We start from the raw sequence: 16,871 nt of genomic DNA, 5'->3' as shown, positions 1-16,871 counted from the left end.
ACTTGATAAATGTCTTGTTGTCAATTACAGAAACAATTTTCTTCCAGGATCTCACATTTTAATAGTCTTCTCTTTCTCCGGCCTGCTGGGATCTGTAAAACTTCTATTGCTTTTATTTTGCATTCAGTGTTCTCAAAGCACTTTTCTCCCAGTTTATATAATAGCAATTTCAAGCCATTCTCCATCCAACACAATCAGGAAGGAAAGGAATGGACTGTTGCCAGGAGTCTACTCATTATACATATTCACTTTTCTTTCCATTGTCTAAAAACAGCCATTAGTATATATTATTAACTTGGTACCTTATTCACACCTACCTCTTCATTATGTCATATTGCCTTAAAATCTCTTTTGTTACATGTTTCCTAAATGACTAGCCATTAAGCTGAATAGTAGGGGGAGAAACAGCAAACCAAATCCTTCCTTTTTCCTTAAAGGCTCTCTCCTTTCTGTGATTTGTAATCATGAATGAAAGGTGATTAATGATTTTGGGCTTTCATCCTTTCTGCTCAGAGGATTTTTTTTTTTTTTCATTTCCCTCCCTTTTTTTCATGCTGGTAAATGATCAGGTTCATCAGATACCTAAAGCCTAACCTCTCCCATACATGCAAATGCGGGGAATACAGACTCTCCATCTACGTGGGAAAAACTGGGCTGTGCGCCACAGCACAGGATTTTTCAACCTCTCACTATTGACATGTTGGATAGGATGAGTCTTTGTTGTGGGGGGTGCCCTGTGCACTGTAGGATATTTAACAGTGTTTGGGGTTTTACCCACCAAGTACCAGTAGTGACTTCCCAGTTCTGATAACCAAAAATGTTTCCACATACTGTCAAATGGTCTCTAGGGATAAAATTGCCCTCAAGTGAGAATCACTATGCTGGAGGAAATTAGTAGAGTCTATAGGTTTGTAGAATTTCCAGGTCTGCGGTAAAGGATGTGAGGGACAAAGTTTAGCAACATGGAAAGTAAGCTGTTAAAAATGGAAAAGAAAAGCAGCACTAATAAGAAAACGTGGCTTTCACTTTGCAAGATGGAAGAACTTCCCCCTCCAGACAGTAGCTGAAGATCCACTTCTAATCCGTGGATGGGGTGATAAAAAAAACAGTGTTACAAAAGAGAGACACACAGAGAAGGAGCTTCTGATTGCCAATGCAGGCGTTTGTGGGTGGGGAATGAAGGATGGGATAGTTAGGAAGTTTGGGATGGATACATACACACTTCTATACTTAAAATGGATAACCAACAAGGACCTACTGTATAGTGCAGGGAACTCTGCTCAATGTTATGTGGCAGCCTGGATGGGAGGGGAGTTTGGGGGGAAAATGAATACATGTATATGTATGGCTGAGTGCCTTTGCTGTCCACCTGAAGTTATCACACCATTGTTAATTGGCTATATACCTCAATACAAAATACAAAATAAAAGCCAGGTGTTGTCAAAAAATAAATCACACACATACCAAAGAAGTGGTTGATTAGGTTGGATCTTGGCATAGCATCCTAGACACTCAACAGATGATGACTTGGTGATTAGCAGATGTTTCCTTGTAACAGGACAACTACCTTTCTTTAAGAGGATGAATGCAGACTTTTCCTTGCCAGATCCAAACCACCTGAGCTTAACAAAAATCTTCCAAGTCTGCCCATTGGCAGAGCTTTATGGATATAAATTAATGATTATCAGGGTCTTTAGTGGCTGGGGTAGGGTGGGAGACATGAAGGAGGCTATCCGATGAGACCTTCCTTGATTCCTCTCAAGTGAGGGTATCAGCTGCTTTAGGAGCACAGATCCTGGAAGTGGAAGCTGAATAAAAGTATCAAGGATTCAGCAGCATAGATTTCCATGTAGAGACCTACAGCCAGGATGGAATTACCACATGCTCATGTTCAGCCACTAAGTCAACTCTTTGCAACTGCATGACCTGTAGCCTGCTACAGTTCCTCTGTCCATGGGATTTCCCAGGCAAGAATATTGGAGTGGATTAATGTTTCCTTCTCCAGGGGTTCTTCCTGACCCAGGGATCAAACTTGTGTCTCCTGCATTGGCAGGTGGATTTTTTTTTTCTTTTTTTTACCTCTTAGCCATCTGGGAAGCCCCTATGACAGAATTTATCTTACAAGAAAAGGAGAGAAGATATGGAAATCATCCAACAGGATGAAAAAATGTTCAATTATCTTCTCTTGCAAAATAATTTCACATGGTATAGACATAGATGGAAACGTGCCAGAATTTTTTCAACGGATGATGAAATATACAAAATAAAGTAAGAGGTATTGAGATAATAAAGTTGAAAGCCTTAATAACTAGTCACATTCTAATTACACAGAGCTAAATTTAGAGCAGAATTTTCAACCTAAAGATTATGAGATGGTGAGGAAATTAGAAGCAAGTTCTGCAACCAGTGTTTGTGTTAAGGAGTCAGTGTGAGTCACAGGGAAAGACATCAGGCTCAGAGTCAGGAGATTCGGAGTCTAGTCTTAGCTCTTTAACAGTAAACGTTATGACTGAACAAGTCACTTTCCACCTCCATACAGTGAGAGGACTGTACTATGCCTGTTCAACTTCTTTCTGGTCTGTGCTTTGCTGATTGTCTATGTTATTAAAAGATGACAATTATGGTATGATGCAGGTTATAATATGTTACAGAACCTAATTCCTTCCAGTCAGCCTTCTTTTTTTCACACTATGCTGCAGACTGGAAGCAGTGAACAGAGTGAAGTAGATCTGAGTTCTGAGCTCCCCAAGTGGCACTAGTAGTAAAGATTTCTCCTGCCAATGCAGGAGATATAAGTGACACTGGTTCATTCTCTGTCTCAGGAAAATTCCCTGGAGGAGGATGTGGCAACCCACTCCAGTGTTCTTGCCTGGAGAATCTCACAGATAGAGAAGCCTGGAGGGCTAAAGTCCATAGGGTTGCAGAGTCAGACATGACTGAAGCAACTTAGAGTGCACGCACAGATATGAATTCAGACATGGAGACAAATTATTATAGGATCCGATCAATGTGTGTCTCCCTCAACTTCTTCCCTCTCCCTGTATACAATCTAGTATGCTGCTGCTAAGTCGCTTCAGTCGTGTCCGACTCTGGGCAACCCCAGAGACGGCAGCCCACCAGGCTCCCCCGTCCCTGGGATTCTCCAGGCAAGAACACCAGAGTGGGTTGCCTTTTCCTTCTCCAATGCATGAAAGTGAAGAGTGAAAGTGAAGTCGCTCAGTCATGTCCGACTCCTAGCGACCCCATGGACTGCAGCCTACCAGGCTCCTCTGTCCATGGGATTTGCCAGGCAAGAGTACTGGAGTGGGTTGCCATTGCCTTCTCCAACAATCTAGTATAGTGATTCATAATTTAAGCACTAAGAGCAGAGTTGTTTTAGTTAATGTTGCTCTTGTTCTAGTTTATATTTCTCTACTTAGTTTCCCATTCATTCTATTTCTTAAAAGTTTTTTTTTTTTAATGTGAGCCATTTTAAAAGTCTTTATTGAATTTGTTACGATATTGCTTGTTTCATGTTTTGTTTTTTTGTCCACAAGGTAGGTTGGATCTTCACTCCCCAACCAGGGATTGAACCCACACTCCCTGATTGGAAGGCGAGGTCTTAACCACTGGACCGACAGAGAAGTCCCCCCCCCCCACCCCCCCGACCACTCATTCTAAATACACTATATTCTGGTTTATTTGTCCTCACCACACTGCTGTCAGATAACCTCCTAATTTCTAGTTGCCAAACCCAGCACTGGTTTTCATACCTCTTCATTCTAGTCCTCTCTGTGCAGTTTTTGGCACTATCTCTTCCCTATTAGGGGCCTTCTGAAGGAGTTCAGTGGTGAACAATTCGCCTGCCACTGCAGGAGACGCAGGAGATGTCGGTTCCATCCCTGGGTCTGGAGGAGGAAGTGGCAACCCATTCCAGTATTCCTGCCTGGAGAATCCCCATGGACAGAGGAGCCTGGCAGACTATAATCCATGCGGCCACAAAGGAGACCAACATGACTTAGTGACTAAACAGCAACTTCCCCACTACAGAACACTCTTTTCCTCTGACTTTGCTGATATTGCCCTCTTAGTTTTCTCTTCACACTCTCTTTGGTTATCCTTTTTCTGTTTTCTACTCCCACTCCGTTTCTTTTGCTTGTCCCCTCTGTTGACAGTTCCCACGGGTTCTGTCTGCTGCCCATTGCTATTCTCAGTATGTATATTCTCCTTGAGAGAATTTCTCTAAAGCTTTATTGAGATATATGTCACATGCCATACAATCCTCCCATTTAAAGTATACAATTCAATGTTTTCTAGTATTTTCAGAGATATGTACAGCTAATCTCAACCAATGCCAGTTTTAGAGCATTTTCATTTTTATGAAGAAATCTCATACTTTTTAGCTATTGCTTTCCAGTCCCAAAATCTAAGCAACTACTAATATACTTTCTGTCTCTATAGGTTCACCTATTCTGTACATTTCATGTAAATGGAATCATACAGTATGTGTTCTGTTGTGGCTGGATTCTTTCCTTTAGCATAATGTTTCAAAGTTCATCCACTTTGTATTATAAATCAGTATTCACTTTTTTTTTTAATTCCTGAATAATATTACAAGATAGAAACGTGCTTAGTCACTCAGTCCTGTCTGACTCTTTGCTACCTTTTGAACTATAACCCGCCAGGCTTCTCTGTCAATGGGATTTCCCAGGCAAGAATAGTGCAGTCAGTTGCTGCTTGACTCAGGGATTGAACCAGCATCTCCTGTGTCTCCCGCTTTGCAGGCAGATTCTTTACCTGCTGAGCCATCAGGGAAGCCCCACCCACAGTATAGATATACCATTCATATGCATGAGATATACCACTCTAAATGCATATAGAGATATACCACTCTAAATGCATAGTTGCTATGCATTTAGATTGTTTCCTTCCAGCTGTTAAGAACAGAGCTGCTCTGAACATTCACGTACAAGTTTGTGTTTGAACCTATGTTTTTATTTATCTGGGCTGTATACCAAGCAATGGAATGGCTGAGTCTCATTTGTTCCTAAGGTTTGATTTACAGTATCTTGCAGGTTCATGCCTAAGTCTGTATCTTTAGTTCACACTCTTTTACACCACAGGGAAAGAAAGTGTGAGTCACTCAGTCATGTCTGACTCTGCAGTCCCATGGACTGCAGCACGCCAGGCTTCCCTGTCCTTCTCTGTTTCCCAAAGTTTGTTCAGATTCATGTCCATTGAGTCAGTGATGCCATCTAACCATCTCACCCTCTGCCACACCCTTGCCCTCCTCAATCTTTCCCAGCATCAGAGTCTTTTCCAGTGAGTCAGTTCTTCATATCAGATGGCCAAAGTATTGGCGTTTCAGCTTCAACATCAGTCCTTCCAAAGAATATTCAGGACTGATTTCCTTTAGGATGGACTGGTTGGATCTCCTTGCAGTCCGAGGGACTCTCAAGAGTCTTCTCCAGCACCATAGTTCAAAAGCATCAGTTCTTTGGCACTCAGCCTTCTTTATAGTCCAACTCTCACATCCGTATATGACTACTGGAAAAATGATAGCTTTAACTAGATAGACCTTTGTCAGCAAAGTGATGTCTCTGCTTTTTAATACACTGTCTAGGTTGGTCATAGCTTTCCTTCCAAGGAGCAAGTGTCTTTTAATTTCATGGCTGCAGCCACTGTCCACAGTGATTTTGGAGCCCAAGAAAATAAAATCTGTCACTGCTTCCACTTTTTCCCTTTCTATTTTCCATGAGGTGATAGGACCAGGTGCCATTAGTTTTTTTTAATGTTGAGTTGCAAGGCAGCTCTTTTACTCTCCTCTTCACCCTCATCAAGAGATATTCTGTAGACAGCTTCCAAAACAATACATTCCAAATTGAGCTCACCGTCCTCTGAGAATTGCTTTCATTCCCTGAATTATTTATGACTGTGCATGCACTCACATACAGCGAGTCATTGCACTTGTCTCGTCTCTCTCTCAATACTCATATTCTGTCCACCATAGATCCTGTCAACTCTTCTCTCATATGTTCCTCAGTCTGTCCTCACAAGTCCCCACTGTGTCTTCCCTGGTGGTTATTCTCTAATCCAAAATCCACAAACATGATCCTTCGAAAACATAAATCTGAACCCGCCACTCTCCTTATACTCTTCAGTAACTCAGCACTGCCTAGAGAATTACAGGCAAGTTCTAAAGCACAGCCTCCTCCCATTGTTTCCCTTGCCACTCCCTGACGTCAAGCTCCAGCAGCTTCAAAATTTGTAGTCTCTGACGTGGACTGTCCTGTTTTTACCTTTTGTGCATTTATGAATTCTGTTCACTGCCTGCAATGTGTCTACCATCTTCCCTTAACTGTCTGTTACCCACCCTTGGGCTTAGTTTCTGTCCTTGTTATTCACCTTTTAGGATCCATGGAACCCTCTTCCATGAATTTCTTACCCCCTTCCCTCTTTTCACTCTAAGAAGCATTGGAGTGTCCTACTTCTGTGTTCTCATAATAACCAAGAAGATTTTTGTCAACACATTTACAACATTGTGTTTCTTTCTTGAGAACTTCTTTAAACCATAGTTCTTACCTACTCATTCATACAAGGTATTTTACTTTACCTAACATTTCATTACCTGTTTATCCTTCATTATCAGTGATGTTAGGGTGAGGCAACAGCAATATTATTGGTACATGATCCTTAGAACACAGTATATTTTTGTCCAAGTGTAACATAGGTTCCTTTTTCTTCACCCCCTCTTTTATAACTCCTTCCACAGACTCACAGCAATTGCCATCTAGTTGGTAGACCTCATTCTTTCCCTTGAACTGCATAGAACTTATGATCTAATATGCATATGCCTTATATCCAAACTACACCTACAGCCCAGGTTCATTTCTTTGAACAAGGTGGTAGAATCATGGGGGCCTGAGCCAGGCCATGAACGTCTTACTGGCATACTTATGTGAACATGAACACTAGGCACATTCACAGCAGCTCCTTCAAGGAATTCCAAAACATGAAGCCATAGTAGGAACCATGGTGGCCAAGTGTAAATGGAGAAGGAAGGAGAGAGTAAAAGCAGAGCAGATAAATGGAACACAAGACGTCAATATTCAGTGTATAAGGACGTGTGCGTTATAAGTGTGGATGATTGGATCTGAATATTTACCTGTACCCTGGAAGAAAGAGCCTCATAATTTTTTTTTTTTTTTTTTTTTTTTGCTTAAAATCAGTAGTCTATCCTTAACTCTTTGAGGCAAGAATGGAACAGTAGGTGTCATGGCACATTAAGTGAACACATTGGTAGAGAGTTCCTGTGAAGTGAAGTGAAGTTGCTTAGTCATGTCCGACTCTTTCCAACCCCATGGACTGTGGCCCAGTAGGCTCCTTGGTCCATGGGATTTTCCAGGCATGAATACTGGAGTGGGGTGCCATTTCCTTCTACAGGGGATCTTCCCGACCCAGGGATCAAACCCAGGTCTCCCACATTGTAGGCAGACGCTTTACCGTCTGAGCTACTAGGAAAGCCCTTTAAAAAGAAGCACTCAATCCACGTGTGCCCCTTTGCCTCCGTGAGGGGGTGGAGCTGAGATGAGCTCAGGGGGCGTGGCCCCGGCTAAGGGGCCCGAAAGTGACTTGGGCCCCAGGTGGGCGGTCTCTGCGAAGCAACCAGAACCAGCCGCGGGGTGGGGGGGGTCATCAGAGTAGGGGCGGCCCGGCCCAGGGTGAGAGCTCCTGTAGCACTCTATTAAACAAAAGAAAAATAAATAAATAAATAAATAAAACTAAGGCCAACCTTAGAGCGTAATGACCACAGAAGAGGAGTCACATGTTTGCCATTATTAACTTGAAGCATGGCTTGGGGGGCTCTGTATATAGTCAACCCTATTTTAATTGTTAATGTTTGCCTATGTCCTCCTCCATAATGCATAGAACTCAAAAGTGTTCCAGGGAAAATGTTGTACATTAACACATATTTGGGAAAGTATCTTTTATGAAAAATTAAAACCTGAGGCAACTGGGGAAAGCCCTAATATTTTCTATCAGAAACTGAAAAATCGATAACTGTTTAACTTCATAAAATATGAAGATATGCAGTTTGTATAGGACCTCATTCATGTATCAGAAATGAAAAAAAATTCATAATTGAAATATATCAAGGAATTTATTATAGATTTTGTATAAGGATACTTCTGTATTCTCACCCACTAGCTTTAGTTTCCTCATCTACCCTGCCCTTTACTTAGGACCAACATAAAATTGAATAAGCTCATTAATATTTTAGTATTTTTGTTTTCTATGTTTAAAATATCTGGATATATTAAGAGTAAAGGGTAACCTACTAATACCGGAGGCACTTCTTTCCAAGGCAAAATTAATCTTTCTGCCAACAGGCAAAATTTACTATAATATTGCTTTGGTGTGTTGGAATAATGAATAATATAACAAAAATTATACCAAAAACAAATATTGCAACAAATTTTAAAGATTAAAGAATAAAATTCTTAAGACTTTTCAAATAAGAATCCAAGTAGATTAAACTGTATTTCAAACTGTAACTCACAGTCTACCTTATAATTTTATTCCATTATTTTCTGAGATCACAATCTAACATAAATCAGCAGAGAAAAATAAATTCGTTAGATTTTCTGATATGAAAATGAAAAAAAAGTGATTCTCTTAAGTACTATGAAAAGTGAAAGTCACTCAGTCATGTCCAACTCTATGACCCCATGGACTGTATTCTGCCAAGCTTCTCTATCCATGGAATTTTCCAGGCAAAGGGGTCTTCTGACCCAGGGATCGAACTTGGGTCTCCCACATTGCAAGCAAATTCTTTTACCATTTGAGCCACCAGGGAAACCTCCTAAGCATTATATGGGGCTGAAAATATTTATCTCATTTACGTACTTAGAAACTGTATATTTTGATAACTACTGTTTTATCTACTGGGCTTCCCTGGTGGCTCAGTGGTAAAGAATCTGTCTGTCAGTGCCAGAGATGTGGATTCGACCCCTGGTCAGGAATATCGCCTGCAGAAGAAAACAGCAACCTATTCCAGTATTCTTACCCAGGAAATCCCATGAGCAGAGGAGCCTGGTGGGCTAAAGTTCATGGGGTCATGAGAGAATCAGACATGACTGAGCAACCAAACAACAACAGTGACAAATGTTATTTACTAGAATCAGGTTATCACTTAAGTGTGGTCTAGTGGGAGGCGTGTTAAGCCAGGAAAAAAGGTCTACATTCTAGCCTTGTCTATAAAACTGAGCTATAGAGCCACAGCAAGAATATTCTGTTTGGTTTTATACTTGCAAAACAGATCTTTACCAGAGAAGAGTTCACTGTCGTGTCTACAAAGTGGTTCACAGGCTTACAAATTTTAAGTAGTAGCTGCTACTAAGTCACTTCAGTCGTGTCCAACTCTGTGCGACCCCATAAATGGCGGCCCACCAGGCTCCCCCGTACCTGGGATTCTCCAGCCAAGAACACTGGAGTGGGTTGCCATTTCCTTCTCCAATGCATGAAAGTGAAAAGTGAAAGTGAAGTCGTTCAGTCGTGTCCGACCCTCAGCGATCCCATGGCCTGCAACCTTCCAGGCTCCTCCCTCCATGGGATTCTCCAGGCAAGAGTACTGGAGTGGGGTGCCACTGCCTTCCTCCTTAAGTAGTAGAGACGAACATAAAGTTACTCTTTTTATTTTCTCAAGTGATTACATGAAAAAAATGTGATTGCAATCTATAATTTTCATCATTTAATAATCAACATTTAGTAATGAAATACAGAAAGAGTATAATTTCAGCATTATATAAAATGTAGCATTTAACTTTATGAAAAGTTAATAAATATTATTTTCTTATTTTTTCTCAGATAAAGTTACAGACTACAAACTTATATACCATTTATATAAATAATTGAGGATTTACCAAATATCATGTATATTTAAACACCGAGTCCAAACCCTAATGATTCTTCTAAAATTATTGTTAAATAATAAACATCACAGAAAACATAGGATATTTTCCTGCCCTTTGCTTTATTTTCTATAAATCTAAGATAGAGATCATTAAATTAATGATGCATTTTTCAGGCATTTGATACGTGGCAAACCATCTTTTTGTTATTTCAGATTGATTTTCCAGCTACTGAGTGGGAGTATATGAAACTTGATTCTGAAGAGAATGGAAGTGATCTTGAAGAACCACCAAAAGAATGTTTAAAACATATTGCCAGACTATCACAGAAACAGACTCCGATACTGTAAGTGAGCCAGTTTGGGGGAGGGAATTTTGCCTCTTTTCATGATACCAGCAATCATTCTAGAAGCACTCATATCTGTTAAGAGTGAACCTTCTTTCCAACATAACTCCGCTCGTTTCCTACGATCACACCTTTTGGATGATCCACTAATACTTAGGAGCTAAGTTAGTAATTGTGGGTTTTTTTAAGATTTTTTTTTTTTCTCATGACACTCAGAAACTTTAACTTTGGTCAAAAGAAAAATAAAAAGATTGGAAAACATTCATTTCAGAATGACAAAGCAGAGACTGATAGATACAGATCAGCATTTAACAGTGATAAACCATTGTTCTTCAGTTAGATAGAAAATTGTTTTGGTAAACCAGAAAAATGTAAAATCTAATTATAATGACATTGAAAAAGAACAGAAATAGCTTATGTTTTAATACCACTAAATTAGTAACTAAAGGAGTACTTAAATTTTGTCAAACAGAAATTCTCTGGGAAAGAGATATCCCAGGAAGAATTATAAGAGATTACTAATTCTGTGTACTTACTGTTTGTACTTAATATCTGATAATCTCTAAGCCACAGTTTTGGAGAAGGCGATGGCACCCCACTCCAGTACTCTTGCCTGGAGAATCCCATGGAGGGAGGAGCCTGGTAGGGTGCAGTCCATGAGGTCATGAAGAGTCGGACACGACTAAGCGACTTCACTTTCACTTTTCACTTTCATGCATTGGAGAAGGAAATGGCAACCAACTCCAGTGTTCTTGCCTGGAGAATTGCAGGGATGGGGGAGCCTGGTGAGCTGCCGTCTATGGGGTCGCACAAAGTTGGACATGACTGCAGCGACTTAGCAGCAGCAGTAGCAGCAAGCCACAGTGAACCCCACTGGTTCATGGGGTTGTGAGGAGTCAGACATGACTGAGCAACTGAACTAAACTGAAAAGAGGAAGTGAGCAGTACAGTAAAGTAACTGATGTAATATTTTAGGCAGAAGGTCATGGTCACTAGAACGAGGGCAATGGCAGTGGACATTGTGAACATTGATAGTAATGGCTGGATTTGGAGCATATCTGGGAGTTGAAAAGGCATGACTTGATGATTAATAGTAAATTGGGGTGAACCCAAATGAGAAACGAAATAATTAAGGTAATTCATTGAAGAGTCTAAGGTTTGAAATTGCTGAACTGGGCAGATATTAGAGCCATTTTATGGAAGAGGGATTAGTTTGAGACCTTCCAAACTGAGGTGTTGAACATGATTGAGCATTTCAGTTCAGTTCAGTTCAGTCGCTCAGTAGTGTCCGACTCTTTGTGACCCCATGAACCGCAGCACACCAGGCCTCCCTGTCCATAACCAACTCCCAGAGTTTACCCAAACCCATGTCCATCAAGTCGATGATGCCATCCAACCATCTCATCCCCTGTCATCCCCTTCTCCTCCTGCCCTCAACCTTTCCCAGTATTAGGGTCTTTTCAAATGAGTCAGCTCTTTGCATCAGGTGGCCAAAATACTGGAGTTTCAGCTTTAGTATCAGTCCTTCCAGTGAACACCCAGGACTGATCTCCTTTAGGATGGACTGGCTGGATCTCCTTGCAGTCCAAGGGACTCTCAAGAGTCTTCTCCAACACCACAGTTCAAAAGCATCAGTTCTTCTGCAGTCAGCTTTCTTTATAGTCCAACTCTCACATCCACACATGACCACTGGAAAAACTAGTTTGGGGTAATCTTGTTAATGCCCTGAGCTCTAATTTCCGCACATCCTACTCTGTTCCTCATTCACTTCAAGCCAATGACATCTCTTTACTTCTCATATTTCACATGTGCCGTTCCCTCTCCCATCTCAGGGTCTTCTTATTTGGAATTTCCTCTTCATGAAATACTCCTTCCTAGTTCTTCACATGGCTGAATCATCTCATCTTGTAGTGAAAGTGTTAAAATGCTAGTTGTTCAGTCATGTCTGACTCTTCACAACCCCATGGACTGTAGCCCACGAGGCTCCTAGGTCCATGGGTTTCTCCAGGCAGAACACTGGAGTAGGTAGCCATTTCTTCTCCCAAAGGACCTTTCCAACCCAGAGATCAAACCTGGATCTCCTGCATTGCAGGAAGATTCTTTACCATTTGAGCCACCAGGGAAGCCCCTCAACCTGTAGGTCCTCACTTAATTGTGATCTTCTCAAAGAGACCTTCGTTTATGACCCTATCAAATGAAGTTTTTCCCTCTTTAGAATCTCTCTTATTACCTTTTTATCACACGTAACACAATCTGGCATCATCTTGTTTATTAATGTGGTTTTTTTTCTCATTTATTTGTGAGAACCAAGAGAACCAGGAACCTATCTTGTTTGTTACTATGTTTCCAGTGTTCTACATTGTGCCTGATAAATAATATGTGTAAAATAAATGTTATAAAGGATAAAGTTCCTAGGCATAGAGTTTGGTATAAAAATGACCTTAAGGATTCTCATAGTCCTTATGACACATATTTTGATGATCCATCGTTATTCTAAACTATTGCCATCTTAATTAGATGAAGCATCTTTTGACAGTTCTTATTCAAAAATATAAAACTTAACATTTAAAAAGTATGTCATATATCGGAGACTGATATATTTGTATGATAGATTTTTTTTAATATAAAAAGTTGTTATCCTTTGAAATTTTAAATATGTTCAAACAAAAAATGTCAAAACCAACAAATAAATAAACACAGAAACTGTCCTTAAATATTAAAGGTTTGTGTTTTTAAACTAGCCCCAGTGAATTCTAACTGGTTTTATACTTAAGTTTTCCATTTACATGAATAACTTATACATAAAATAAGCAACATTTTTTCTGTTTTGCTCACTCAAATACGATTATTAATGCTCAGTAGAGTACAGTTTCATTCAGGACTGTGAAAACAGATGGAGAACAGTCTTCAATGTGATAAAACTTATGTTAGAAACAGATTACATTCATTTTCCAAATACCACATTTTATCATTTAGTTGGTGACATACTTGTCTTCTTTCAAATTGGTTAAATGTAAGCAGTCAAGAAGTTCAGACAATGAAGTTTGGTGAAAATGTACTATAACATTTGTAAAAATAAGAAGAATACCTTCTTGATGACCTCTAAAGAAAAGTATCTAATGTAAGGAAAATCTCAGAACATAAAGTAAAAAACAAATGTTTTGAAAGAAATTATGCCTCCACCTCCAGCCATGAAGGTTACCTATTATATTACTAAACTAGTCCTCCTGAAATGAAATATGACACAAGAGAAATACATATAAAGCAACTGCTCTCAGAAATTGAGCAGAGAAGGCTTGAGGGGAACCCATGAGTAAAAAGGCCTTCAGACCCAGAGATGTTTTCTGTATCATAGCTCTAGAATTTATAATTAAAGAAGAGCAGGCAGGTCTTACCTCCTGAGATTAAAAAATAAATAAATAAATAAGGCAGAGATCACAGAGTTGAATAATTGTGAGGCAGCTAGAATTTCCAGAGAATAATAGTGGAGAAAAGGAGACCCACAGGATAGGAGCTTCAGAAATATGTAGTAGTGTCCCCTTATGTATTCAGTTGAGTACGGAGCCACTCGTGAGCACATGGAGATTTTATAGCAAAAGAACTGCTACAGGGAGATGTGAAATAAATGTAGATTCTAGAGGTTGCACAATGCTGGGAGACATAAATTTTCTGACCGGTAATGATGCAGAAAGATCACAGAACACCTCAGCACTCAATAAAGAAATCAGAAAGATGCATATTAGGAGTAAGTGTGCGCTAGCTCAAGATTTAGGGCTGTGCTTGGCCTAGTCTAACACATCATAAAAACAGACCCCAAGAGGATCAAGCTGCCTCCTAAAAAATAAAACTGGAAACATTTAGCACTCAAATGTAGCAAAATGCAGACTGCGAATAAGGTAGGATTTTAAAAGTTTAGTGTACAACCAATAATTGCTAAACATAGGAAGAGTCAGGAATAGATAACCATAGACCAGGATTGAAGGAGGCAGTTAACAGAAACAGCTTCAGATATTTTGCATGCGTGCTAAGTTGCTTCGGTTGTATCCAACTCTTTGCAACCCCATGGACAATAGCATGCCAGGCTTCTCTGTCCATTGGATTCTCCAGACAAGTACAGTGGAGTAGGTTGCCATCTCCTCCTCCAGCAAATATTTTACTACTGTATTAAAGGTATTTATGGGTTTAAATTAAAAGATACATATGGGTGAACAAATGAAGTAGAAAAATGGAAATTTAAGAACTGAAAAGCACAGTATCTAAATTTTTTAAAAATCACTGGAAAAGCTTAATAGATTGCATAATAATAAAAGAAAAGAACAGTGAGTTTAAAGAATGGGCGATAGAAATTATCCATGTTGAAGTACAGAAAGAACAAAACCTGAAAATAGTGATACAGCCTTGTGACCTATAGGACAATTATCAAGCAATGTAATAAGTATGTATTGGACACACAAGAGAGAAGAGAGATAGTGAAGAAAAAAAAATTCTTAAAGAGATAATAGCCAAAATTTTACAAGTTTAATTAAAAAAAAAATCACCTACAGATATAAGAAACTTAGCAAATCCCAAACACACACACACACACACACACATACACACATCACCTAAGCTCATCATAGTCAAATTTCTGAAAACTAAAGATAAATATAAAATTTTTCTAAGGCTTCAGAGAAAGTCAGCAAATCACATTCATGGGATAAGCTATAATTCTACAGATTTCTCATTCAGTTCAGTTCAGTTCAGTTCAGTTCAGTTGCTCAGTTGTGTCCGACTCTTTGCGACCCCATGAATCACAGCACACCAGGCCTCCCTGTCCATCACCATCTCCCGGAGTTCACTCAGACTCACGTCCATCAAGTCTGTGATGCCATCCAGCCATCTCATCCTCGGTCGTCCCCTTCTCCTCCTGCCCCCAATCCCTCCCAGCATCAGAGTCTTTTCCAATGAGTCAACTCTTCGCATGAGGTGGCCAAAGTACTGGAGTTTCAGCTTTAGCATCATTCCTTCCAAAGAAATCCCAGGGCTGATCTCCTTCAGAATGGACTGGTTGGATCTCCTTGCAGTCCAAGGGACTCTCAAGAGTCTTCTCCAACACCACAGTTCAAAAGCATCAATTCTTCGGCGCTCAGCCTTCTTCACAGTCCAACTCTCACATCCATACATGACCACAGGAAAAACCATAGCCTTGACTAGATGGACCTTAGTTGGCAAAGTAATGTCTCTGCTTTTGAATATACTATCTAGGTTGGTCATAACTTTTCTTCCAAGGAGTAAGCGTCTTTTAATTTTAATTTAATTTAATTTAATGTTGTTTACAGATGCATATTTTAAATACAATAATTCAGCTAGATTAAAATTAAAAGAATTGAAAAAGATATATAAGGAAAATCATTCCATCTTGATATATTTGGGAAAAAATTTTTGACAAAATTCAGCACCAATTCATGATAAAAACTCTCAAAACTGGGAATAGAGTGGGACTTCCTCAACCTTCAACTCCTGAGTTGAATCTGGAACTATAGGAAAAGCTAGAGTTAGCATTATATTAAATGATGCAAGAATAAATGTTTTCTCCCTAAGTTTGGGAACAAAGATGCTTGCCTAAATATTCCTCTTCAGTGTTGTACCATCAGTCCTCGCCAGTGCACTATCCTGGGGAGGGGAAAAAAAAAATTTAAGTGTGTAAAAGTCAAAAAGAAATAAAACTGGCTCTATTTTCAGATGGGTAATTATGTAAGATCATAGCATTTGAGATTAATGTACAAAATGCAACTATATTCCAGTAAAAAAAAAATAGAAAATAAATTTCATTTTTCTAAATTCTATCAGTATTTACAATATCAACATCTCTATCCTGTGAAGAAGGGAATGGCAACCCACTTCAGTATTCTTGCCTGGAGAATTCCATGGACAGAGGAGCCTGGAGTGCTAGAGCCCATGGGGTTGCAAAGAATGAGACATGACTGAGTGACTAACACACACATAGTTAAAAATGCAAAACTTTGCTAGGAGAAATTAAAGAAAACCTCAGTAAATGGAAGGATATATCATGTCATTGATTAGAATAACATTATTAATAAGGTGACAGTTCTAGTAGTCCCAAAATAGTGATAAAAATGCAATTATAATCTGTTAGAAAGTGTAATTTTTTTTCAAATGATCAGTATGCTTTTAATTAAACTCCAGTGACTTGGATAATATTTTTTAATGGGCAAAATTAAAGAATGGCAAAATGCTATACAATTGGTTCTGTCATACCCTACACCTGCTAATGTGAAATGCAACAACCACTTCAGAAAGCAGTTTCTTCAAAAGGTAAACACATGACATACAGCAAAGTCATTTCCCTCCATGGTACTTCCTGGGAGAAATGAAAATACTCCTGTACAAATACATGCACACAAAAGCTTTATTCATAACATTCCAAAACAGGAAATACTCCCAGTGTCCATCAGGTAAGAGAAAGGATAAGCAAATTATGATATGCTCATATAAAGGAGTAATACTCATTAAATAAAAGAAATAATCTACTGATATACTCAACAGTATGGATAATTTCAAAAAATTATACTTAGTGAAAGAAGCTATAAATAAAAGAATATTCATGATTCTGTTTATATGAAATTTGAAAGTAG

General features: G+C 39.3%; 1 protein-coding gene across 3 annotated transcripts in view; it reads left to right on the top strand.

Annotated features, from left to right (window-relative positions):
* The window catches only part of PIK3C2G (phosphatidylinositol-4-phosphate 3-kinase catalytic subunit type 2 gamma), a 651,998-nt gene that overhangs the window by 312,521 nt on the left and 322,606 nt on the right, over positions 1 to 16,871 (top strand). For all 3 annotated transcript variants that reach the window (XM_069585610.1, XM_069585608.1, XM_069585609.1), the window contains exon 15: positions 10,106 to 10,236. In XM_069585610.1, the coding sequence (XP_069441711.1) occupies positions 10,106 to 10,236 (131 nt within the window). The remainder of the gene's footprint in view (positions 1 to 10,105; positions 10,237 to 16,871) is intronic.

This window comes from Ovis canadensis, chromosome 3 (genome assembly GCF_042477335.2).
Source record: "Ovis canadensis isolate MfBH-ARS-UI-01 breed Bighorn chromosome 3, ARS-UI_OviCan_v2, whole genome shotgun sequence".
In the NCBI taxonomy this organism is placed as follows: Eukaryota; Metazoa; Chordata; class Mammalia; order Artiodactyla; family Bovidae; genus Ovis; species Ovis canadensis.
Note: the sequence above shows the minus strand (reverse complement) of the source record. Positions and strands in the feature narration are given on the sequence as shown.